Genomic DNA, 19,884 nt, shown 5'->3' with positions numbered 1-19,884 from the left:
ATCACGAGGTCAGGAGATCGAGACCATCCTGGCTAACCCAGTGAAACCCCGTCTCTACTAAAAAATACAAAAAAACTAGCCGGATGAGGTGGCAGGCGCCTGTAGTCCCAGCTACTCCGGAGGCTGAGGCAGGAGAATGGTGTAAACCCGGGAGGCGGAGCTTGCAGTGAGCTGATATCTGGCCACTGCACTCCAGCCTGGGCGACAGAGTGAGAGTGTCTCAAAAAAAAAAAAAAAAAAGCCAGGTAATTGCACTTTGGGAGGTCAAGGCAGGTGGATCACCTGAGGTTAGGAGTTTGCCACCAGCCCGACCAACATGGAGAAATCCCGTCTCTACAAAAAATACAAAATTAGCCAGGCACGGTGGCGCATGTCTGTAATCCCAGCTACCTGAGAGGCTGAGGCAGAATTGCTTGAACTTGGGAGGCAGAGGTTGTGGTGAGCCAAGATCACGCCATTGCACTCCAGTCTAGGCAACAAGAATGAAACTCAATCTCAATAATAATAATAATAATAATAATAATAATAATAATAGTTGTAAAAAATCTATTTTGTTTTTTAAATTACAAAAGATAGGTGGGTTGGTTGGTTTGTTTTTTGTTGAGACAGTCTCACTCCATCACCCAGGCTGGAGTGCAGTGGTGTAATCTCCACTCACTGCAACCTCTGCCTGTTGGGTCCAAGCAATTCTCCTGCCTCAGCCTCTGGAGTCACCATGCCCAGCTAATTTTTGTATTTTTAGTAGAGACGGGGTTTCACCATATTGGCCAGTCTGGTCTTAAACTCCTGACCTCAAGTGATCTGCCTGCCTGGCCTCCCAAAGTGCTGGGATTACAGGTGCGAGCCAGAGATAGGCGTTTTATTATGAAGAATTTAGAAAAGCATGATGATGAAGAAAATAAATGTCACCCACTGCTCAGAGACTGCTTGGGAGCTCTTGGTGAAGCCCCCTTTTCCTGCTGAACCCCTCAGAAGGCTCCTGGGGTAGCGCTCAGGGCTCATCCAGCCTCCAGCTTCTGCAGCCAAGCTCCAGGGCCCACCTCTGCTCTGCGGGCCTCATGATGCAGGCTCAGCTAGTGTCCTTCCCACTGAAGGAACAGTAGGAATCAGCATGGGGCTCTACCTTCTTCACTGAGTCTTCTCCACTCAGACTCCTGGGTCTCCATAATCTCCCTGGCCAGTCCCTTCTCAGTCTCTCTGCCTCTACTTCCCCCTAGTCCAGTCCCTGTCCCTTCTCCACCCCGCCTCATGCAGGCAGGGGGAGAGTCTCCAGGTCCGAGGCTACAAACAATAGCGATTCACTGGCAACACTCCACTTTCTCTCTGAGGTCTTCATTGCTCCTTGGTGCCACAGGGTCATCCTCTGTCTGCCTGACGCTGGCTCATGGAGGGGCTATGGTGACCTGAAGCCCTATGCAGGCACCTCTGCTTGCCTGTTGCAGTCAGCATCCCAAAGTCATCCCTGTAGCTGGCCTCCCTCTGTTGGGAGAAAAGCTGAGTGTTGGGAGAGAAGCCCAGGCAGGGCTTGCATGTCTGCTAGACTTGCTGGCTCCTTGCTTCTAGCACTCCCATTATCTCAAGTAGCCATATGTTTCAAAGAAAATGCTAAACCATCACAGCTGTAGCTCATTCGCTTGCTACACTGCTTCCTTTCAACCCCCACATCCTCACCACCTGTTTCTTTGTTTGATCACCAGTAAACAGTGTGGGCTCCCAGCCTTTGCAGCCTCTAAACTAGCGTTGGCCCCCTGGTCCCACCTTCTCTCTTGTCTTTTCTCATTTCTTTAATTTCGCCAGACTTTGTCGCCCCCATGGCCTGGTGTTGGGTCCGATCACCCCAACATCCCTCATTCCCCACACCTACTCCATCTACAAGTCCCATGAGTTTTATTTCCAGAATGCTCCTGAAATCCAACCCCTTCTCCAGGCCACCTTGCTTCTGCCCTACTCTGGGTCACCAATGCCTTCCTCATGAACAATTGCCACAATCTCCAACCACTCCCCCTGCTTTCACTTCCCATGCCCAACCTTCCATGCAACAGACCCCAGCAAGTCACCCACTGCTTCCTGTGAGGTCGAATACAGCAGCCATGGTGGCCACTTAAACTCAGTAACATGAAAGCAAACATTCAGTTCTTCAGCTGCCCCCAGCCACATTTCAGATGCTTAGTAATTGCACGGGGCAGCTCATGCCTGCCACATTGTGCAGCACAGATTACAGAACATGCCCATGGTTCTGGAAAGTTCTATGGGACAGTGCAGGTCTAGAACCTTTGAGCAGCTTTTCCTCACATTTAGAATAAAACCCAAACTTTGTACAGGCCTACAAGGCCCTGCCTAACCTCTGTTCCCACTTCCTGCCGCCCACACCAGCCTCATCTCCCAACCTGGCTGTTCCTCAAACACAACTTTGAAGCCTCCTTGTCCTTCGCCTACCTGGTCCTTGTCCTTAGGACCAGCTCAGGCATCACCTCAACTGGCAAGCCTTTGCCAGGACTGTGCCTTTTCCCACAGGACACACACACCTCTGCTATAGCCAGGCTGTGAATGCCTTATCATTTTCTCCCCCATACACTGGCATTGCTCTTGGTGACCTATCTGCCCTCCAGGCCATGCACACATCTGGTTCCTCATTCCACCAGACCTGGCTGAGCACTTACTCTGAGCTCACTATATGACGGACACAGGGGAACAAGACAAACAGGTCTGTGACCTTGCAGAGTTTAGATCTAGTTGGAATAGACACTGAGTGGGGGATTACAGAGTGTTATATGTGTCTGAATCCCATTCCCATGCCCCACTACACTCCTCCCTAGGGAGGGATGGATGATAAGAAAACTCTGCAGGAAAGGCCCAGAGGCCCAGGATAGGGGTGCTTTCAGGGAAGTCCTGAGGAGAGAGCAGTGTCCTTGGGGCCAGAAGAGGCCGTCCCACAAGGGAGAGAGCCACTATCTGGACGTGTCCTTGTGCCTAACAAAAAGCCATTTGCTATGCCAAGAGAACAGAGCATGCAAACTCAAACCAAACAGCTTCAGAGTTTATTTAGAGACAGGGTCTTGCTCTGTTACCTAGGCTGGAGTGCAGTGGCGTGATCCTAGCTCACTGAAGCCTCAAATTCTCAGGCTCAGTGCAATCCTCCCACCCCAGTCTCCTGAGCAGGCAGGACTACAGGCACGAGCTACCATGCCAGGCTAATTTCTACATTTTTTGTAGAGACAGAATTTCACTATGTTGCCCAGGCTGGTCTTGAAGTCCTGGGCTCAAGCGATCCTCCTGCCTCCGCCTCCCAAAGCAACAGGATTACAGGTATTGGGCCACTGTGCCTGGCCTTTATCATACCCTTTTTAAAGAAAAGGCCACTGAGGGCTGGGTGCAGTGGCTCACACCTGTAATCCCAGCACTATAGGAGGCCAAGGCGGGCAGATCATGAGGTCAGGAGTTCAAGACCAGCCTGGCCAACATAGTGAAACCTCGTCTCTACTAAAAATACAAAAGATTAGCTGGGCGTGATGGCAGGTGCCTGTAATTCCACCTACTTGGGAGGCTGAGGCAGGAGAATCACTTGAACCCGGGAGGCGGAGGTTGTGGTGAGCAGAGGTCACGCCACTGTACTCCAGCCTAGGCGACAGTGTGAGACTCCGTCTCAGAAAAAAAAAAAAAAAAAAGCCACTGAGGATGACAGCACTGCTCAGTATGGCACTACTGGGATTCCAGCCCCTTTATTCCCCACTACCCCAAAGGCAGGGCATCATTTGCATCTCAGTTTCTTCACCTGCAAAATGGACTATTCACAGCCTGAAGGGGAAGGGGATGAGAAGGTCCGCTGGGTCCAAGGGACCAGGATGGCAGGAGGTTAGCAAGGCCTGCAGAGGGCAGCAGTGAGCTGTGCACCACCCACCGGGCCTGGAAATTGGGTCCCAGGGGTTTTCCAGCAGCAGGAATGTTCTCCAGGGTTACCAATATTAACAGGCAATCACGAAACGACCCCTACACACCATTTATCAGGGTGTGTTTTATATTTGCCCCATCTGGACATTTTACACAGGTTGCTCTCAACATTTTGTACCATGGCCCACAGGGCTGGGTGGAAGACAGGACAGCCCAGAGCAGGGAGTGAAACAAAATCTTTGATGGTTCTCTAGGGAAGCCCGGAGATCTGAGACAGGGCAGAGAGCAGGGAGTCTGATGAGCACAAAATTAAAATACCCAAACCAGCCTGTCGGGTTAGGGGAAAAGGAAGCAGGATTGGGCACATGAAGAACGGATGACAAAACTGAGGCTCAGAGAAACACTGATGAGATCACACAGCCAGGAGTTGGCAGGGAGACCTGAACCCAAGCAGGGCTGGCCTGGCTACTAGTCTGGGCTCAGTCCCTTAGATTGGACTTCAAAGCATCTGTTCCAGATGACACTGGCATTGGGAGGAGGGCATGAAAATCCCTCACATCCACACAGGGACAACAGCACTTGGAGGTGGATGTTCTTCTCACTTCAAGGAAACCGAGGCAGAGAGGGAGAGGTGGTCAAGACTCAAGCCCAGTAATTTATTTGCCATATCCTGTTTCCTTTTCTCCTAACCCAGCGGGCTGGTTTGGGTATTTTCATTTTGTGCCCATCAGATTCCCTGCACAGTGCTCTCTGCTGTGTCTCAGATCTCTGTGTCCCTAGAGAACCAGCAAAGATTTTGTTTCACTCCCTGCTCTGGCTGTTCTGTCTTCCACCCAGCCCTGTGGGCCTTGGTGCAGGCTGGCCCCCTTAGAGGGAGGCTAATCGGGGAAGTTCTGAGTCAGGTCGTCCTGGAAAAACTACACTGGCCTCTGGAGCTCAGGAGAGGCCAGGGAACAAACATGGCTTAGCACACAGGAAAGCACACTGTGGGTATTGAGTGACCTGAGGGAGAAATCCCTATTTATCATACATCATGTGGTCCTGCTGTGAAAAACCCTTGTGGCAGTCAGCCACAGCAGATCCACAACATGAGACGCACGCTGAAACAGGGGTGCTGGCATTGGCGACCCAGCCTGGTCCTCCCTGCCTCGCTGAGTGACCTGCCTGGTCCTGGCCTCTCTGTGAGTTGTGCCCAGCCCTGAGGCTGGTGAAAGGCCAGGCTGTAAGGTGTGAGGAACTCACCTGAGTCTCCATGGAAGGTGCCCTCCCCATCCTTGGGCCAGATCTGCCCGGTCTTGCGGACGCCCACGATGGTGGCCTCAGACACGAAAACCGGGCAGTGCCGGTGACGCTTATGGCGCTGCGACGTGGTGAGGGGCAGAGGGGGGAGATTGCTTCTGTCGGAGGACTGCTGCGAGTTCTGCGAAGGAGAGCAGCTCTTGTCCTGGAACATGAGGTAGGTGGTGGGGCCTGGGGACACGCGGCTGTACTGGCCCGAGGAGAAGTCCTCCTGGCCGGAGGGGAGCCAAGTGTTCCTGTTTCAGGACTGCAGAACTGGCCCGGACCTCTGTGTTGGAAAGGTCTTTTTGGACCAGGGAGTCCGGTGTCCTTTTTATGGGGGACCCCTGGGCTGCGAGTTGGAACAGTCCAATTCGCCGTTGTTAGGACCTGAGTTTCCCAAAAGGCACAGGGACGGGGGGAGGGTGGCGGCTCGATGGGGGAGCCGCCTCCGGGGGCCCCCGCCCTGCGCCCACGGCGCGGCCCCTTTAAGAGGCCCGCCTGGCTCCGTCAGCCGCGCCGCGGCCACCGCCCCCCGGCCCTCCCCTTCCTGCGGCGCAGAGTGCGGGCCGGGCGGGAGTGCGGCGAGAGGGGGCTGGCCGAGCGTAGCGCCCACTGAGGCGGCGGCAGCTGCGGCGGCGGAGCTGTGAGGCGGTGTGCGAGCGAGGGGCCAGGAGCGCGCGGGCCGCGGCCGGGGTCTGGCGGCGGCCTGGCGGAGCAGGGAGCAGCGCCCGCGCCTCGCCGTGCGGAGGAGCCCCGCACACAATAGCGGCGCGCGCAACCCGCGCCCTTCCCCCAGCGCGCCCCGCCCCGCGTGCCCAGCGCCCCGCGCCGCCTAGCGCCCCGCGCCGCCTCACCTGCCACCAGGGAGTGGGCGGGCATTGTTCGCCGCCGCCTCCGCGCGGGGCCATGGGGGCCGCCGGGCGCCCGGGGCCGGGCCTGGCGAGGCCGCCGCGCCGCCGCTGAGACGGGCGCCGCGCGCAGCCCGGCGGCGCAGGTGAGGCCGGCCGCGCCATGGTGGACCCGGTGGGCTTCGCGGAGGCGTGGAAGGCGCAGTTCCCGGACTCGGAGCCGCCGCGCATGGAACTGCGCTCCGTGGGCGACATCGAGCAGGAGCTGGAGCGCTGCAAGGCCTCTATCCGGCGCCTGGAGCAGGAGGTGAACCAGGAGCGCTTCCGCATGATATACCTGCAGACGCTGCTGGCCAAGGAGAAGAAGAGCTATGACCGGCAGCGCTGGGGCTTCCGGCGCGCGGCGCAGGGCCCCGACGGCGCCTCTGAGCCCCGAGCGCCCGCGCCTCGCCCGCAGCCCGCGCCCGCCGACGGAGCCGACCCGCCGCCCGCCGAGGAACCCGAGGCCCGGCCGGACGGAGAGGGTTCCCCGGGTAAGGCCAAGCCCGGGGCCGCCCGCAGGCCCGGGGCCGCCGCGTCGGGGGAACGGGACGACCGGGGGCCCCCCGCCAGCGTGGCGGCGCTAAGGTCCAACTTCGAGCGGATCCGCAAGGGCCATGGCCAGTCCGGGGCGGACGCCGAGAAGCCCTTCTACGTGAACGTGGAGTTTCACCACGAACGCGGCCTGGTGAAGGTCAACGACAAAGAGGTGTCGGACCGCATCAGCTCCCTGGGCAGCCAGGCCATGCAGATGGAGCGCAAAAAGTCACAGCACAGCGCAGGCACGAGCGTGGGGGATGCATCCAGGCCCCCTTACCGGGGACGCTGCTCGGAGAGCAGCTGCGGCGTCGACGGTGACTACGAGGACGCCGAGTTGAACCCCCGCTTCCTGAAGGACAACCTGATCAACGCCAATGGCGGTAGCAGGCCACCTTGGCCGCCCCTGGATTACCAGCCCTACCAGAGCATCTATGTCGGGGGCATGATGGAAGGGGAGGGCAAGGGCCCGCTCCTGCGCAGCCAGAGCACCTCTGAGCAGGAGAAGCGCCTCACCTGGCCCCGCAGGTCCTATTCCCCTCGGAGCTTTGAGGATTGCGGAGGCGGCTATACCCCGGACTGCAGCTCCAACGAGAACCTCACCTCCAGCGAGGAGGACTTCTCCTCCGGCCAGTCCAGCCGCGTGTCCCCAAGCCCCACCACCTACCGCATGTTCCGGGACAAGAGCCGCTCTCCCTCGCAGAACTCGCAACAGTCCTTCGAGAGCAGCAGTCCCCCCACGCCGCAGTGCCATAAGCGGCACCGGCACTGCCCGGTTGTCGTGTCCGAGGCCACCATCGTGGGCGTCCGCAAGACCGGACAGATCTGGCCCAACGGTGGCGAGGGCTCCTTCCATGGAGACGCAGGTGAGTTCCTCACGCCACGTGCGTGGGCACACCTGCACCGGCAATGAAAACTATAGACTAGTAGGGGATTCAAAACAAGTTGGGAGGGAGGAGTGGATAGGTAACTTTTGAGTGATTATCAGGTGCACTTGTGGTTCACGCGTATCCTGCACCCGAACAAACTCCATTCCCTCCTCCTTCCTGAACGCAGATTGTTAGTGTTTGGAATGGGATTGGGTTGAGGATGGTCTTGTGAGGGATGGGAGGTGGTTTGTCCCTTTCATTCTAGAGCAGTGTGTTTGTGAAGTACAGCTTGTGAGTTGGAGGAAGATGCTTCAGGTGGTAACTTCCTTGCCCTGTACTCTCTCCACGCCGGGCAGTGAGGATGGCATAAAAGCGGAGTCATCTGTAGCGCCCAGATCGGATGCTGTTAGCAGAGACGGATTTATGTCTTGGACGTTCCCCGCCACCCCACTGATCCTGTTCTGGAGGGGTTATGTGACAACGTTTGTGAAACCTGAGATATGCTAGCTGCTCCCAGGCCATAGAAGTGTCAGGTTTGCTTGCTAGCCAGCAGCCCTGAAGGGGCAAGTCACAGCAGGTGAGAATAGGAATTAGAAGGAAGTAAGGCGACAGACAGTTGTGACTCAGTGGGCCACCGAAAATCAACTGCGTGGGGATTTTATCTGGGTCTGAAGCAGAGCCACACCCGTTCTGATCTGCCTGGCTTTGATGGGAGGCTTCACCCATCATTCGCCACCAGGTTCCTCCATGGTGCTAACCCAGCCCCATTTGCTGAGCCTCCAGTGTGCTCCTGCTGCTTCATCTTGCCAAGGATAAGCACACATCGGGGCTCCCAATCTGTGGTCAGACTCTAGCGCTAAGATTAAAACTATGGGATTGTACACATAACTTCTGTGCTAGATGGAAATACCATCAGGCGTTTTGGGTGATGGAACTGTGTTTTGAGATCCAGGCACAGTTTGCCGTTGGGGTAAGGAAAGGGTAGGCTGGGGTGTGTGTGAGGCTGTCGGGAATCTCTTGGAGTCCTGGTCCCTGTTAAGCTGATCTGGTTTTCTGCTGCATTGGTTTTTCTTTTTCTGCTGATGGAGGAGTTGGATGTGCTTGGTTTGTCGGAATCCTCTTGAAACAAGTGAGGCTATTTTTGGCTCTTAGAGCTGCAGCCTTTTTGTGATGGGCACTCTGTCCTGTTTGTGTTAGGTACTTCAGTTGCTGATCTTCCATTTGCAGCAGGGGTTTCCTGTGGCGCCCGGCTCCTCCGACCTGCAGTGTGGCCCGGCTGCATTCCCTAAGTCCCTATGTGGGGGCGGGGGTGGAAGGCTGTACTATTCAGAAGCCTGCTTTGCAGGCACCTCAGCTTGTTCCGGGTCTGGAGGATTGCCTTGTGGTTACTGGGCACCAGCCTTGTCTGGCCAGCTGTTGGTCAGGCGAGCCAACTTGAACTGGCTCTCAGTGCTGTGGTGCAGGAGAATTATTAATAAAGAAAATGAGAGGTTTTTAGGGAGATGTTCAAATTGAAATGATAATGTTTGCTGGTGAAGAATTGTGGGTTTCCAGAGCCTTGGGCCCAGCCTTTCCTACAGCTCCTGTAGACTTGGCCATGTTGCCCACCACATCACTAGACCCTGAATGCAAGTCAGTAAATGAAAATAGGAATGATTATAGAAGGATGGAAAGCCCAGTGCCTTGAGTCACACAGGGCAGGTCCTCAGGAAATGGCTGAGGAGTTAATTTTACCACTTGGGCCCACTTTTAGCACTTTCTGGATTCTTCTCTGAATGTCCTGAAGATCCCACAGTCTCTTTCCCTTTAGGTTTTATTTTTTCCCCCCAAATGTATTTTGTTTGTTTGTTTGTTTGTTTGTTTGTTTGTTGTTAGGAGATAGGGTCTGGCTCTGCCATCCAGGCTTGAATGCGGTAGTATGATCATAGCTCACTGCAACCTCAAAACTCTCGGGCTGAGGTGATCCTTCCACCTCAGCCTTTTCAGTAGCTGGGACTGCAGGCTCAAACCACTATACTGGGCTAATTATCATTTTTTTTCGTTTTGTAAAGACAGGGTCTTGCTGTGTTGCCCAGGCTGGTCTGAAACTCCTGGGCTCAAGCATTCCTCCAGCTTCAGCCTCCTGAGTAGCTGGGGTTGCAGGGATGAGCCACCTTACCAGGCCTCTTGGATGTTTTTAGTGACTAAGGTCACTTAAACATCTTTTAAAAGAGATTATTTTCCCTCAGACAGTTTTTCTTTTTTAAGACTTAATTTTTTTAGAGCACTATTAGGTTCACAGCAAAATTGATAGGGAAGTACACAATTTCCCATACACTCCGTACGCCCACACCCCCACAGCCTCCCCAGTTAACATCCACCAGAGGGGCACTTTTGTTACAGTCAATGAACCTGCCTGCATTGATGCCTCATTATTACTCAAAGTCCAGAATTTACATTTGGGTTCACTTTTGGTGCTGTACAGTCTACGAGTTTGGATCCTGTTAGGTTTTACAACTCCTGCTTGTTTTAGCCCTGGGCACCTTGACACTCTTTGCCCAGCCGTTTGCTCTGTCGTGCATCCGTGTGTGGCTGGCGTGGAAAGAGGAATCCTCACTGGCTCAGCCATCTGTCTCTGCCTAACTGTTTACTGATGTTCTTTAGAAGGCTGTGGAGCCTGCTGGTCTGAAAAGGAACAATGAGGAAAATCACTCATGGGGGTGGGTGGGGAGAGGAAGTTGCCCTAATGCTCCGCCGTGACCTGGATCTAATGACTGCAGAATCAGTCTGTGTGGATGAATGGACCGTCCCATTTCCAAGTTGAGGGGCCCTTACGGGAGGGGGCTGAAGCCACCCGTGGGCATGGTGACAAAGTGCTTCCTATAGGGCCCCTCATGGGCTCATCTGTCCCCCTGGGGTGGGGCTGCCCATTTACAGGTAAAGACACAACTGGGAAGCAGCAGGGCTGGGATTCTGGGTCTCTGTGTGAATGCAGAGCTGTTCCATCTGGAACCTGGAGGCCCTGCAGTGTTCTTCCCACTACCCCACACTGCTACCTGCAAAGCACCACTGGGGAGGTTGAGGGGGTCCTTCCAGTCTTTGCACCCTGGCCCCGCCTGTGGGTGTAATGATAGATGGCTGTGAGCCCTGCTGTAAAACTGTGCAGAACCCACAGAAGGAGAGTGTGGTTCTTGCCATCTGGGAACTTACAAGTTACTGGAAGAGAGAGAGAGAGACACACACACACACACACACGTGTATGTGTTGAAGGGAAGTGAGATCAGAAGCTTCCAGAAGTGGCAGGACTGAAGAGGACTTGATCAGTCAGCGGAAGTCGGAGAGCAGAGAGTAGCCGTTTGCCCTAAGGAAAAATGGCAGCAAAGGCTTGGGGTCACCCACATCTGCCCCTGTGTGCTTTTCTTTAAATGGTAAAATATACATAAAATTTACTATTTTTGTAATTTTTAAAAGTTTGGTAAAATAGCCATAACTAAAGTTCCTATCTTAACCCTTTTAAATTGTTTTTTTCGGATAAGGCCAGTCAAGTGAGGGAGTGGAACATTTTAACCATTTTTATCCATACAGTTCTGTGGTGTTGACTACATTCACGTTGTTGTATGACCATCACCAACATCCATCTCGAACTTTTTCATCTTCCCAACTGAAACTCTGTGCCCATTAAATAATAACTCCCCATTTCCCCGCCCCAACCCCTGGCACCACCTTTCTCCATTCTGTGTCTCTGAATTCAATTATGATAGATACCTCATATAAGTCCAGTCCTGGCCGGGCGCGGTGGCTCAAGCCTGTAATCCCAGCACTTTGGGAGGCCGAGATGGGCGGATCACGAGGTCAGGAGATAGAGACCATCCTGGCTAAGCTGATGAAACCCCGTCTCTACTAAAAAATAAAAAAATAAAAAATTAGCCGGGCGAGGTGGCGGGCGCCTGTAGTCCCAGCTACTCGGGAGGCTGAGGCAGGAGAACGGCGTAAAACCCGGGAGGCAGAGCTTGCAGTGAGCTGAGATCCGGCCACTGCACTCCAGCCTGGGCGACAGAGCGAGACTCCGTCTCAAAAAAAAAAAAAAAAAAAAAAAAGTCCAGTCCTGCAACATTTGTCTTTTTGTGATTGGCTTATTTCACTGAATGTAATATTATCAAGGTTCATCCATGTGGTGGCAGAAATTGTGTGTTTTTTTTTGTTTTTGTTTTTTTTTCAAATGGAGTCTCGTTCTGTTGCCTAGGCTGGAGTGCAGTGGCGTGATCGCTGCTCACTGCAGCCTCTGCCTCCCAGGTTCAAGTGATTCTCCTGCCTCAGCCCCCCGAGTAGCTGGGGTTACAGGTGTATACCACCACACCCTGCTGATTTTTGTGTTTTCAATAGAGACAGGGTTTCGCCATATTGGTCAGACTGGTCTGGAACTCCTGACCTCAAGTGATCCACCTGCCTTAGCCTCCCAAAGTGCTGGGATTACAGGTGTAAGCCACTGCACCTGGCCTTTTTTTTTTTTCCTCTTTGTTGGGAAAGGGTTTTTTGCTCTGTTACCCAGGCTGGAGTATAGTGACTCAGTCACCACTCACTGCAGCCTTGACCTCCCAGGCTCAAGCAGTCCTCCCACCTCAGCCTTCAAATAACTGGAACCACAGGTGTGCACCACCATGCCTGGCTAATTTATTTATTTATTTTTTTTTCTGTAGAGATGGGGTCTCACTATCTTGCCCAGGCTGGTCTCAAACTCCTGGGCTCAAGCGATCCTCCTGCCTCAGCCTCTGAAAGTGCTGGGATTACAGGCGTGAGCCACCGCTCTGGGCCAACTGTATACTTTTTGAAGGCAGGAATCACTGGTTCATTTCTGGGTCTCCCAGGGAACCTGGTTCTGAGCTTTACACATAGCACATACTGCAAGAGCCCTTCCTCCTTTCATAGCCCATGGGGTTAGGACTGGGGGATTTTACTGATCATTGGGAAGTGACTTATCAATTACTCTGTCTTTTTCTCATTTCATCCCTGTACTTTACTTTCAGAGGATTTTTTTTTTAAGTGGCTTAAAATAACAACCTTTTTTTTCCCCCCACAGTTCTCTGGTTGGCTAGGCAGTTTTCCTGATGTGGGCCGACTGGGCTGAAATAGGATGGTCTACTTAGCCTCACCCACACATTCTGTGATTGCAGGCTGATTGGCATTGGGGAGGAGGGGCTCTCTTATTTGTCTTGCAGTTGGCTCAATATCAGTTGGGACACCAGACATTTCTCCTTCTCTTTCTCACATTTTTTTTTTTTTTTGGTAGAGATTGGATCTCCCTAGGTTGCCCAGGCTGGCCTCGAACTCCTGGGCTTAAAGCGATCTACCCACCTCAGCCTCCCAAAAGTGCTGGAATTACAGGCGTGAGGCACCACACCCAGCCTCCTCCTTTTTCTTTTCTTTTTTTCTCCGTTGATACATAATAATTGTACCTATTGAGAGAGTGTGATATTTTGATACATATCTACAATGCATAATAATCAAATCAAGGAGATTAGCATATTCATCACCTCAAACACGTTTATTATTTGTTTGTGTTGGGAGGTCTGAGGAATTCTTGATCCAAACACCCAGCCCAGTGTGCCTGTCAACCTTCTTCCAGGTGTCAGTCTTGAGACGGGACAGATCTTATATTTCTTCATGGACTTCATGTGAGTGGCTGCCCTGTGTTTTCACATTTTTATTAAGCAGCTAAATTTGCCCTTTGGATTCCAGCGATGTGTTGGCGCCAGAGTGACCACTGCATTGTTTTTCCCTTGGGTGATGGGCTGGACTGGCAGCCAGTTTGAGTGAGTAACTGTGGGGCAGAGAAAGGTCACCCGGGCCTGGAGTTGGCTCCATCGTCATCTTTTAAGGCCAGAGCCTCATGGCCACCTCTCAGTTGAGTACATGCTCCTCTCCATGGGTGGAGACAGAGTGGGCAGATCTGGGTGGAGTCTGAGGCCGCTAAAGGCATCAATAGCATAGAAGCAGAGTCTAGATCAAATTTTACAAGCGTTCTGTGGTTCAGGAAGGCTGATTTGTTTTGGGAACAGAACGGAGCATTCTGAAACATTTCACTAAAGAAGGCGCTGGGAGTGCTATTGATTTGACTGAGTTCAGGGGAGTGTGCCTTATCCATGACTCCCTTTTGCTTAGTTTGTTGCTTCTAGCTTTATAGCCCCCTCCCTTCCTTGGTTGGAAGTCCTATGGCCGGGAGGGCTTGTGTTTGTGACTGCTGCCCTCACCAGGACAAAGAGCCCAGGTGAGCTATGTGCTTTAGCACACGTGGGAGAGGACACAGCAGTGCCTGAGGCCCAGGCTGCAGCTCACCCCTGTGATTTGAGAGGGTCCCCTGTTTAGAGTGAATGAATGGGCATCTTGGAAGCTTTCTCAGGTTACCAAAGAGGAGGTCTGAGTTTTGGCAGAGGCTGCTGCTTTTTGGATCAAGACTCGGGGTGTTGGGGAATTAAATTAACTATGAACCCCAGGGAATATCTTGACCCTGGCTAGATAGAATACAACTGTTGTGGCTCAAGCAGGGTGTTTTTTTCCCCCTTTGAAAGTGTAGTTATTTTAATTAAAATACAGTATCCATGTAACATGTTAGAGGTTTGGTATTGTTTTTATTTATTTATTTATTTATTTTATTTATTTATTTATTATTTTTGAGACGGAGTCTCGCTCTGTCGCCCAGGCTGGAGTGCAGTGGCGGGACCTCAGCTCACTGCAAGCTCCGCCTCCCGGGTTTACGCCATTCTCCTACCTCAGCCTCCCGAGTAGCTGGGACTACAGGCGCCTGCCACCTTGCCCGGCTAGTTTTTTGTATTTTTTAGTAGAGACGGGGTTTCACCGTGTTAGCCAGGATGGTCTCGATCTCCTGACCTCGTGATCCGCCCATCTCGGCCTCCCAAAGTGCTGGGATTACAGGCTTGAGCCACCGCGCCTGGCCTGTTTTTATTATTATAAAATTTTTATGTATTTTTTATTTTTCCAAGACAGAGTCTTGCTGTGTTACCCAGGCTGGAGTGCAGTGGCACGATCTCAGCTCACTGCAGCCTCCGCCTCCCAGGTTCAAGTGATTCTCCTGCCACAGCCTCCCGAGTAGCTGGGATTACAGGCGCGCACCACCACACCTGGCTGATTTTTGTATTTTTAGTAGAGACGGGGTTTCACCATGTTGGCCAGGCTGGTCTCGAACTCCTGACCTCAGGTGATCCGCCCCCCCGCCCCTCCCAGCCTCCCAAAGTGTTGGGATTACAGGCCTGAGCCACTGCGCCCGGCTAAAATTTATTTTATAAAATGCACCATTTTCTCCATTTTTAAGTGTACAGTTCAGTGGCATTAAGTACATCACATTGTTTTGCAACCATCACCACTTGTCAATTTCTAAAACTTTTTCATCTTCCCAAACTGAAACTTTATAATCCATCAGACTTTAACTCCTCATCCCCCTTCATCCCTAGCTCCTGGAAGCCACCGTTTCTACTCTGTCTCCATGATTTTGCTTCTCCTACATTCCTCATATAACTGTGCATGGCTGATTTCACTCAAGCAGGGCTTTAAAGTTCCCCAGGGCAGCACTCTCAGTCTTTCTTTTTCTTTCTTGGAGTTTCGCTCTTTTTTTGCCCAGGCTGGAGTGCAATGGCGCGATCTTGGCTCACTGCAACCTCCCCCTCCCAGGTTCAAGTGATTCTCCTGCCTCAGCCACCCAAGTAGGTGAGATTACAGGTGTGAGCCACCACACCTGGCCAATTTTTTGTATTTTTAGTAGAGATGGGGTTTCACCATATTGACCAGGATGGTCTCGATTGCTTGACCTCATGATCCGCCTGCCTTGGCCTCCCAGAGTGCTGGGATTACAGGTTTGAACCACCGCGCCTGGCCTAGCACTCTCAGTCTTAAGACTGAGTTAACTACCATCTCTGATCCTTCACAGGGGTATTCTCTTCCGGAAAACACCCGTTAGCAATGGCGATCTTCCCTGAGTGTTCACGCCCTTAGCTTTGAAGTGGCCCAGAATATTAGTTTGCCAAGGCTGTCCCATAACAAGATACCAAGACTGGTGGCTTAAATAACAGAAATTTCTTTTCTCACACTTCTGGACGCCAGAAGTTCAAGATGAAGATGCCAGCAGGGCTGGTTCCCTGGAGGGCTCTCTTTGGCTTGCAGGTGCCATCGTCTTGCTGCCTCTGCACATGGTCTTTTCTCTGTGCACGAACACCCCTGGCATCTCCGTGTGTCCAAATTTCCCTTTTTTTTTTTTTTTTTGAGACGGAGTTTCACTCTTATCACTCAGGCTGCAGTGCAATGGCACGGTCTCGGCTCACTGTAACCTCCACCTCCCAGGTTCAAGCAATTCTCCTGCCTTGGCCTCCCAAGTAGCTGGGATTACAGGTGCCTGCCACCACACCTGGGTAATTTTTGTATTTTTAGTAGAGACAGGGTTTCACCATGTTAGCCAACCTGGTCTCGAACTTCTGACCTCAGGTGATCCGCCCTCCTCGGCCTCCAAAAGTGCTGGAATTACAGGCGTGAGCCACTGCACCCGGCCAAAATTTCCCTTCTTAAAAGGACACCAGTCAGATTGGATTAAGGTGGGCAGTAAAGACCCCCACTTTAACTTAGTTATTGAAAGGCCCTGTTTCCAAATACAGTCACATTGCCAGGTACTGGGAGTTAGAACATCAACATATGGTGGGTGAGGCATGGCTTAGCTTGTAACACTTGGTTAGTCCGTTACTGGGCAGCAGAGAAAAGGGCTGCCAGGCAGAGGGAGACGGTGCTTGTGCCGGCTCCCTCAGACCTGTTATGAGGAGTGTGAGTCAAGTGTCATGTGGTTTTAGGCAACCTAGCAGGGCTGAGAGGGCACTGAGCCAGGCATCAGGAGGACTGCGTGCTAAAGCTTCATGTGCTGCCATCTCTCTCCACATCCAAAAATAGGGGTGGGAACAGATTACTGCTAAGGTTCTTTCCTTAGCTTCTTTAATTTTTTTCTTTGAATTTAAAATTTATTACTTTTTTTTAATAGATAAAGGGTGTTGCTCTGTTGCCCAGGCTGGAGTGTAGTGGCACAATCATAGCTCACTGTAGCCTCAAACTCTTGGGCTCACGCAATCCTCTCTCCTCAGCCTCCTGAGTACCTGGGACTACAGGCTCATGCCACCATGCCTGGCTAAGTTTTTTTTGTTTGTTTGTTTGTTTGTTTGTTTGTTTTGTTTTGAGACGGAGTCTCGCTCTGTCGCCCAGGCTGGAGTGCAGTGGCTGGATCTCAGCTCACTGCAAGCTCCGCCTCCCGGGTTTACACCATTCTCCTGCCTCAGCCTCCCAAGTAGCTGGGACTACAGGCGCCCGCCAACTCGCCCGGCTAGTTTTTTGTATTTTTTAGTAGAGACGGGGTTTCGCCGTGTTAGCTAGGTTGGTCTCGATCTCCTGACCTCGCGATCCACCCGTCTCGGCCTCCCAAAGAAGTTTTAATTTTTGTTGAGACAGGGTCTTTGTTGCTTTGTTGCCCAGGCTGGTCTCGAACTCCTGGCCTGAAATGATCCTTCCCGCCTCGGCCTCCCAAAGTGCTGAGAATAATTACAGATGTGAGTTATTGCACCCAGCCTGAATTTATTAACACAACTTTTTCCATTTCTTTTTTCTTTATCTTGGTTTATGTCTCTTCCCGGCCTTTTTTTTTTTTTTTTTTTTTTTGAGACGGAGTCTTGCTCTGTCGCCCAGGCTGGAGTGCAGTGACACAATCTCGGCTCACTGCACACTCCACCTCCCGGGTTCACCCTATTCTTCTGCCTCAGCCTCCTGAGTAGCTGGGACTACAGGTGCCCACCACCACGCCCGGCTAATTTTTTTGTATCTTTAATAGAGACAGGGTTTCACCGTGTTAGCCAGGATGGTCTTGATCTCCTGACCTCGTGATCCGCCCGCCTTGGCCTCCCAAAGTGCTGGGATAGGCATGAGCCTATCTCCCTTTCTTATTAAAAACCAAGGCAACCACCTCTCCCTATCCAATCTCTCAAAGGTTATTTACTGAGCATCTTCTATGTGCCTGGCACTATCTTCATGGAAATCCTTTCTTGGCTTTATTCATTGATTTACGGAAAGGCTTATCTTCAAGGGCCTTGTCTTTAAAACAATAACAACAAACAAAACCTTTCTAAGGTCAAAGCGTTTTCCCCGTGTATCTTTCTTTAACGGTATATTTGCAGCTGTTTCCTGTTAATCCTTTGTCTGTCTGGCTTCCTTCTTTAGGGTGACGGGATCCTTAAGACAAGCACAGAGTATGCCCTGCTGTGGTGTCCTGCGGGATAGGCCACACTCTGACCCTTTAACGGTGTTTGATGTGACGATGCACCTGAGCCCACAGAGGTCTGTGCCTTGAGCCCCGTGGGCGTTTGCAGATTGAAGATGGAATGATACACGCCATCTCTGAGATTTTTATTTGCTCAGACCTTCCCTTGTTCTGGCCCAACCCCACTTTATCACGTCTAATAAGTGGTGGTGGGTTTCGGGGGCATAGTGACACAGGTGGCCCGGCAATGAAACTTGTTGGCTTTGGAGATTATCCCGCTGGTTCTGTTTCTTTCTTTGCTGATGGTTGGCCCTCCCTGGCTCACCCTTAGAGAGCTTCCCGAATCCTCAGACTGGGGCCTGCTAATTAGCAGTCTTGGATCCTAGCTGTCACTGCCACGACCTTGCAAAATGCCTGTAGATCTGGATGGTGGCTGGTGCCCCTGGGCAGAGCAATCAGCACATTCACAGACCCACCTTCCTGGGGCTGGGGTGGGAAGACCGGACACCCCACTGATGTAGTAAATATGACTTTCATGGAGGTCTGCTTCATGGGCCCTGGAAAGATTCTTGTAAAGTGGCTGGAGCAGGATTATTGTAATTATACTCCCTCCACTGATTGAGTCTGAGTCGGAGGGGGTGTGAGACAAACACTCTGGCCTGGAGTAACCTGCCCAAGGTCAAGTGGTTGGTGGAGGGCTGTGCCTCTCTCCTCAGACTGAGTGGTTGTGTTAATTACATGAGAGCAGACACAGAATGACTCTGCCGAGGTGGAGGAGACCTGGATCAGTTGCTCAGCAAACCGGTTTTGGGCACCTGCTGTGCTGGGCACAGATGGCGCTCAGTATGGTCAGGCAGGCCTTTCAGCAGGTGAGCTTTGGTCTGGTGGGAAGACAGCCTCATTAACCTAAGTGCTATGATAGAAATCATCTGGCCCAGCCTTTAGTCCGGGTCTTGAAGGCGTCAGCCGTCTAGGAACATGTTTCCCCTCTCTTATTTTGCAAATCTCCAAGATCGAGATTTCCCGACTCTTGATAGCTCCTTCTGGGACGCTTTGGTACGGCTTCTCTAGCAAGTTGTGTGGCAGGGGCCCCCAGAAGACAGAACTTTTGGAAGGGCACTGCCCATCCATCTGCTTTTCCCACCAACAGTCAAAGGCTGTGAACGCTGACCTGCTGCTGACAGTGGTCTGTTGTGCAGGTTCTGGGAGAGGCAGAGGGACGAGATCTGGCTGGGAAAATGTAGCGGAGATACACAGAGGTAGCCGGCTGTGTGTGCACAGGGCCAGGTGCAGGGCCCAGAGAGCCAGGTGAGTGACCAGGGAGCACTGGGAAGGAACCATCTCCAGGCAAGGCCAGGACACAACCAAGGGGACCCCAGAAGAAGAGAGGGGGGCCTTGTGCAGCAGCCACAGAGAGAGAGAGAGAGAGAGAGAGCGAGCACCAGGAATTGACCAGCCCGAGGAGATCCTCGACTCAAGTGCCACTGTTGGCTCAAGAAGAGCTTTTGAAGATTCACTTCACTTTAAAGGCCTGACATGCTTCCATGTTTAAAGTGCTGCTGGGGTCAGTTTGTATGCTCGTAGAGTAGGGAGAGATTTTCTGCACGTGACAAGGTATTGATGAGCATTCGAAGCAGCCTACAGGCAACATATGTTGACTTAGTGCAGGGAAAGAATGCAGGCTTTGAAGGGAAAAGATCTGAACTTGCCCAGAGCCCTGGCACTTGCCACTGTGTGGCCTCACACAGGGACTTAATTCTCCCTTGGCTTCTGTCAGGTGGAGAGGACGACCCTTCCCCTTGGGGGCTTCATGGGAGTAGCGGGCGCAGACCATCTGGCCTCCTGTCTGGTCTCATAGAGTCTCCTGTTCATGTATCTAATGTCAGTTGATTGAATACCACTTAGCAAAAAATTTTAAGGAGAAATGCATAATTTAGTATCGACATTTCACTCACTCGGCTCAGCCACTGCATAACCAGTATGAGCTCCGGGGGGACCCAGGGGTGTGCCAGGGCCCTCATTCTCCTCCCATAATCCCCCTGGGCCGAGTGGAGTTCTTACATTTTAAAGGTTATGTGATAGACTGCATGTTTGTATCCTCCTGCAAATTCCCCCTTTGTTTTTTGCTTGTCTGTTTGTTTTTGAGACA

At 52.3% G+C, this 19,884-nt stretch overlaps 2 protein-coding genes across 2 annotated transcripts in view; one reads left to right on the top strand and one right to left on the bottom strand.

Annotated features, from left to right (window-relative positions):
• Positions 1-904: 904 nt before the first annotated feature.
• On the bottom strand, positions 905-6,182 carry LOC115892857 (breakpoint cluster region protein-like). Its single transcript, XM_030915361.1, has 3 exons — positions 6,024-6,182; positions 5,131-5,398; positions 905-1,479 (listed from the first exon to the last, which is right to left on the bottom strand). The coding sequence occupies exons 1-3, from the start codon at positions 6,180-6,182 to the stop codon at positions 1,457-1,459; spliced, it is 450 nt and encodes a 149-aa protein (XP_030771221.1). The 3' UTR covers positions 905-1,456.
• Positions 5,729-19,884, top strand: part of BCR (BCR activator of RhoGEF and GTPase) — a 136,713-nt gene continuing 122,557 nt past the window's right edge. Inside the window, exon 1 of the mRNA XM_030914080.1 lies at positions 5,729-7,459. Within this exon, the coding sequence (XP_030769940.1) occupies positions 6,181-7,459 (1,279 nt within the window). The 5' untranslated portion in view covers positions 5,729-6,180. The remainder of the gene's footprint in view (positions 7,460-19,884) is intronic.

This window comes from Rhinopithecus roxellana, chromosome 13, assembly GCF_007565055.1.
Source record: "Rhinopithecus roxellana isolate Shanxi Qingling chromosome 13, ASM756505v1, whole genome shotgun sequence".
Lineage (NCBI taxonomy): Eukaryota > Metazoa > Chordata > Mammalia > Primates > Cercopithecidae > Rhinopithecus > Rhinopithecus roxellana.
Note: the sequence above shows the minus strand (reverse complement) of the source record. Positions and strands in the feature narration are given on the sequence as shown.

Bases quoted from the DNA above. Each gene is read 5' to 3' on its own strand.
- LOC115892857 (XM_030915361.1), bottom strand. From the start codon at position 6,182: ATGGCGCGGCCGGCCTCACCTGCGCCGCCGGGCTGCGCGCGGCGCCCG. The intron at 5,399-6,023 runs GTGAGGCGGCGC...CCCTCCGGCCAG, and splicing joins CGCCCACTCCCTGGTGGCAG to GAGGACTTCTCCTCGGGCCA. The intron at 1,480-5,130 runs GTGAGTTCCTCA...TTCTCCCAACAG, and splicing joins CACCTTCCATGGAGACTCAG to AGGGAGGCCAGCTACAGGGA.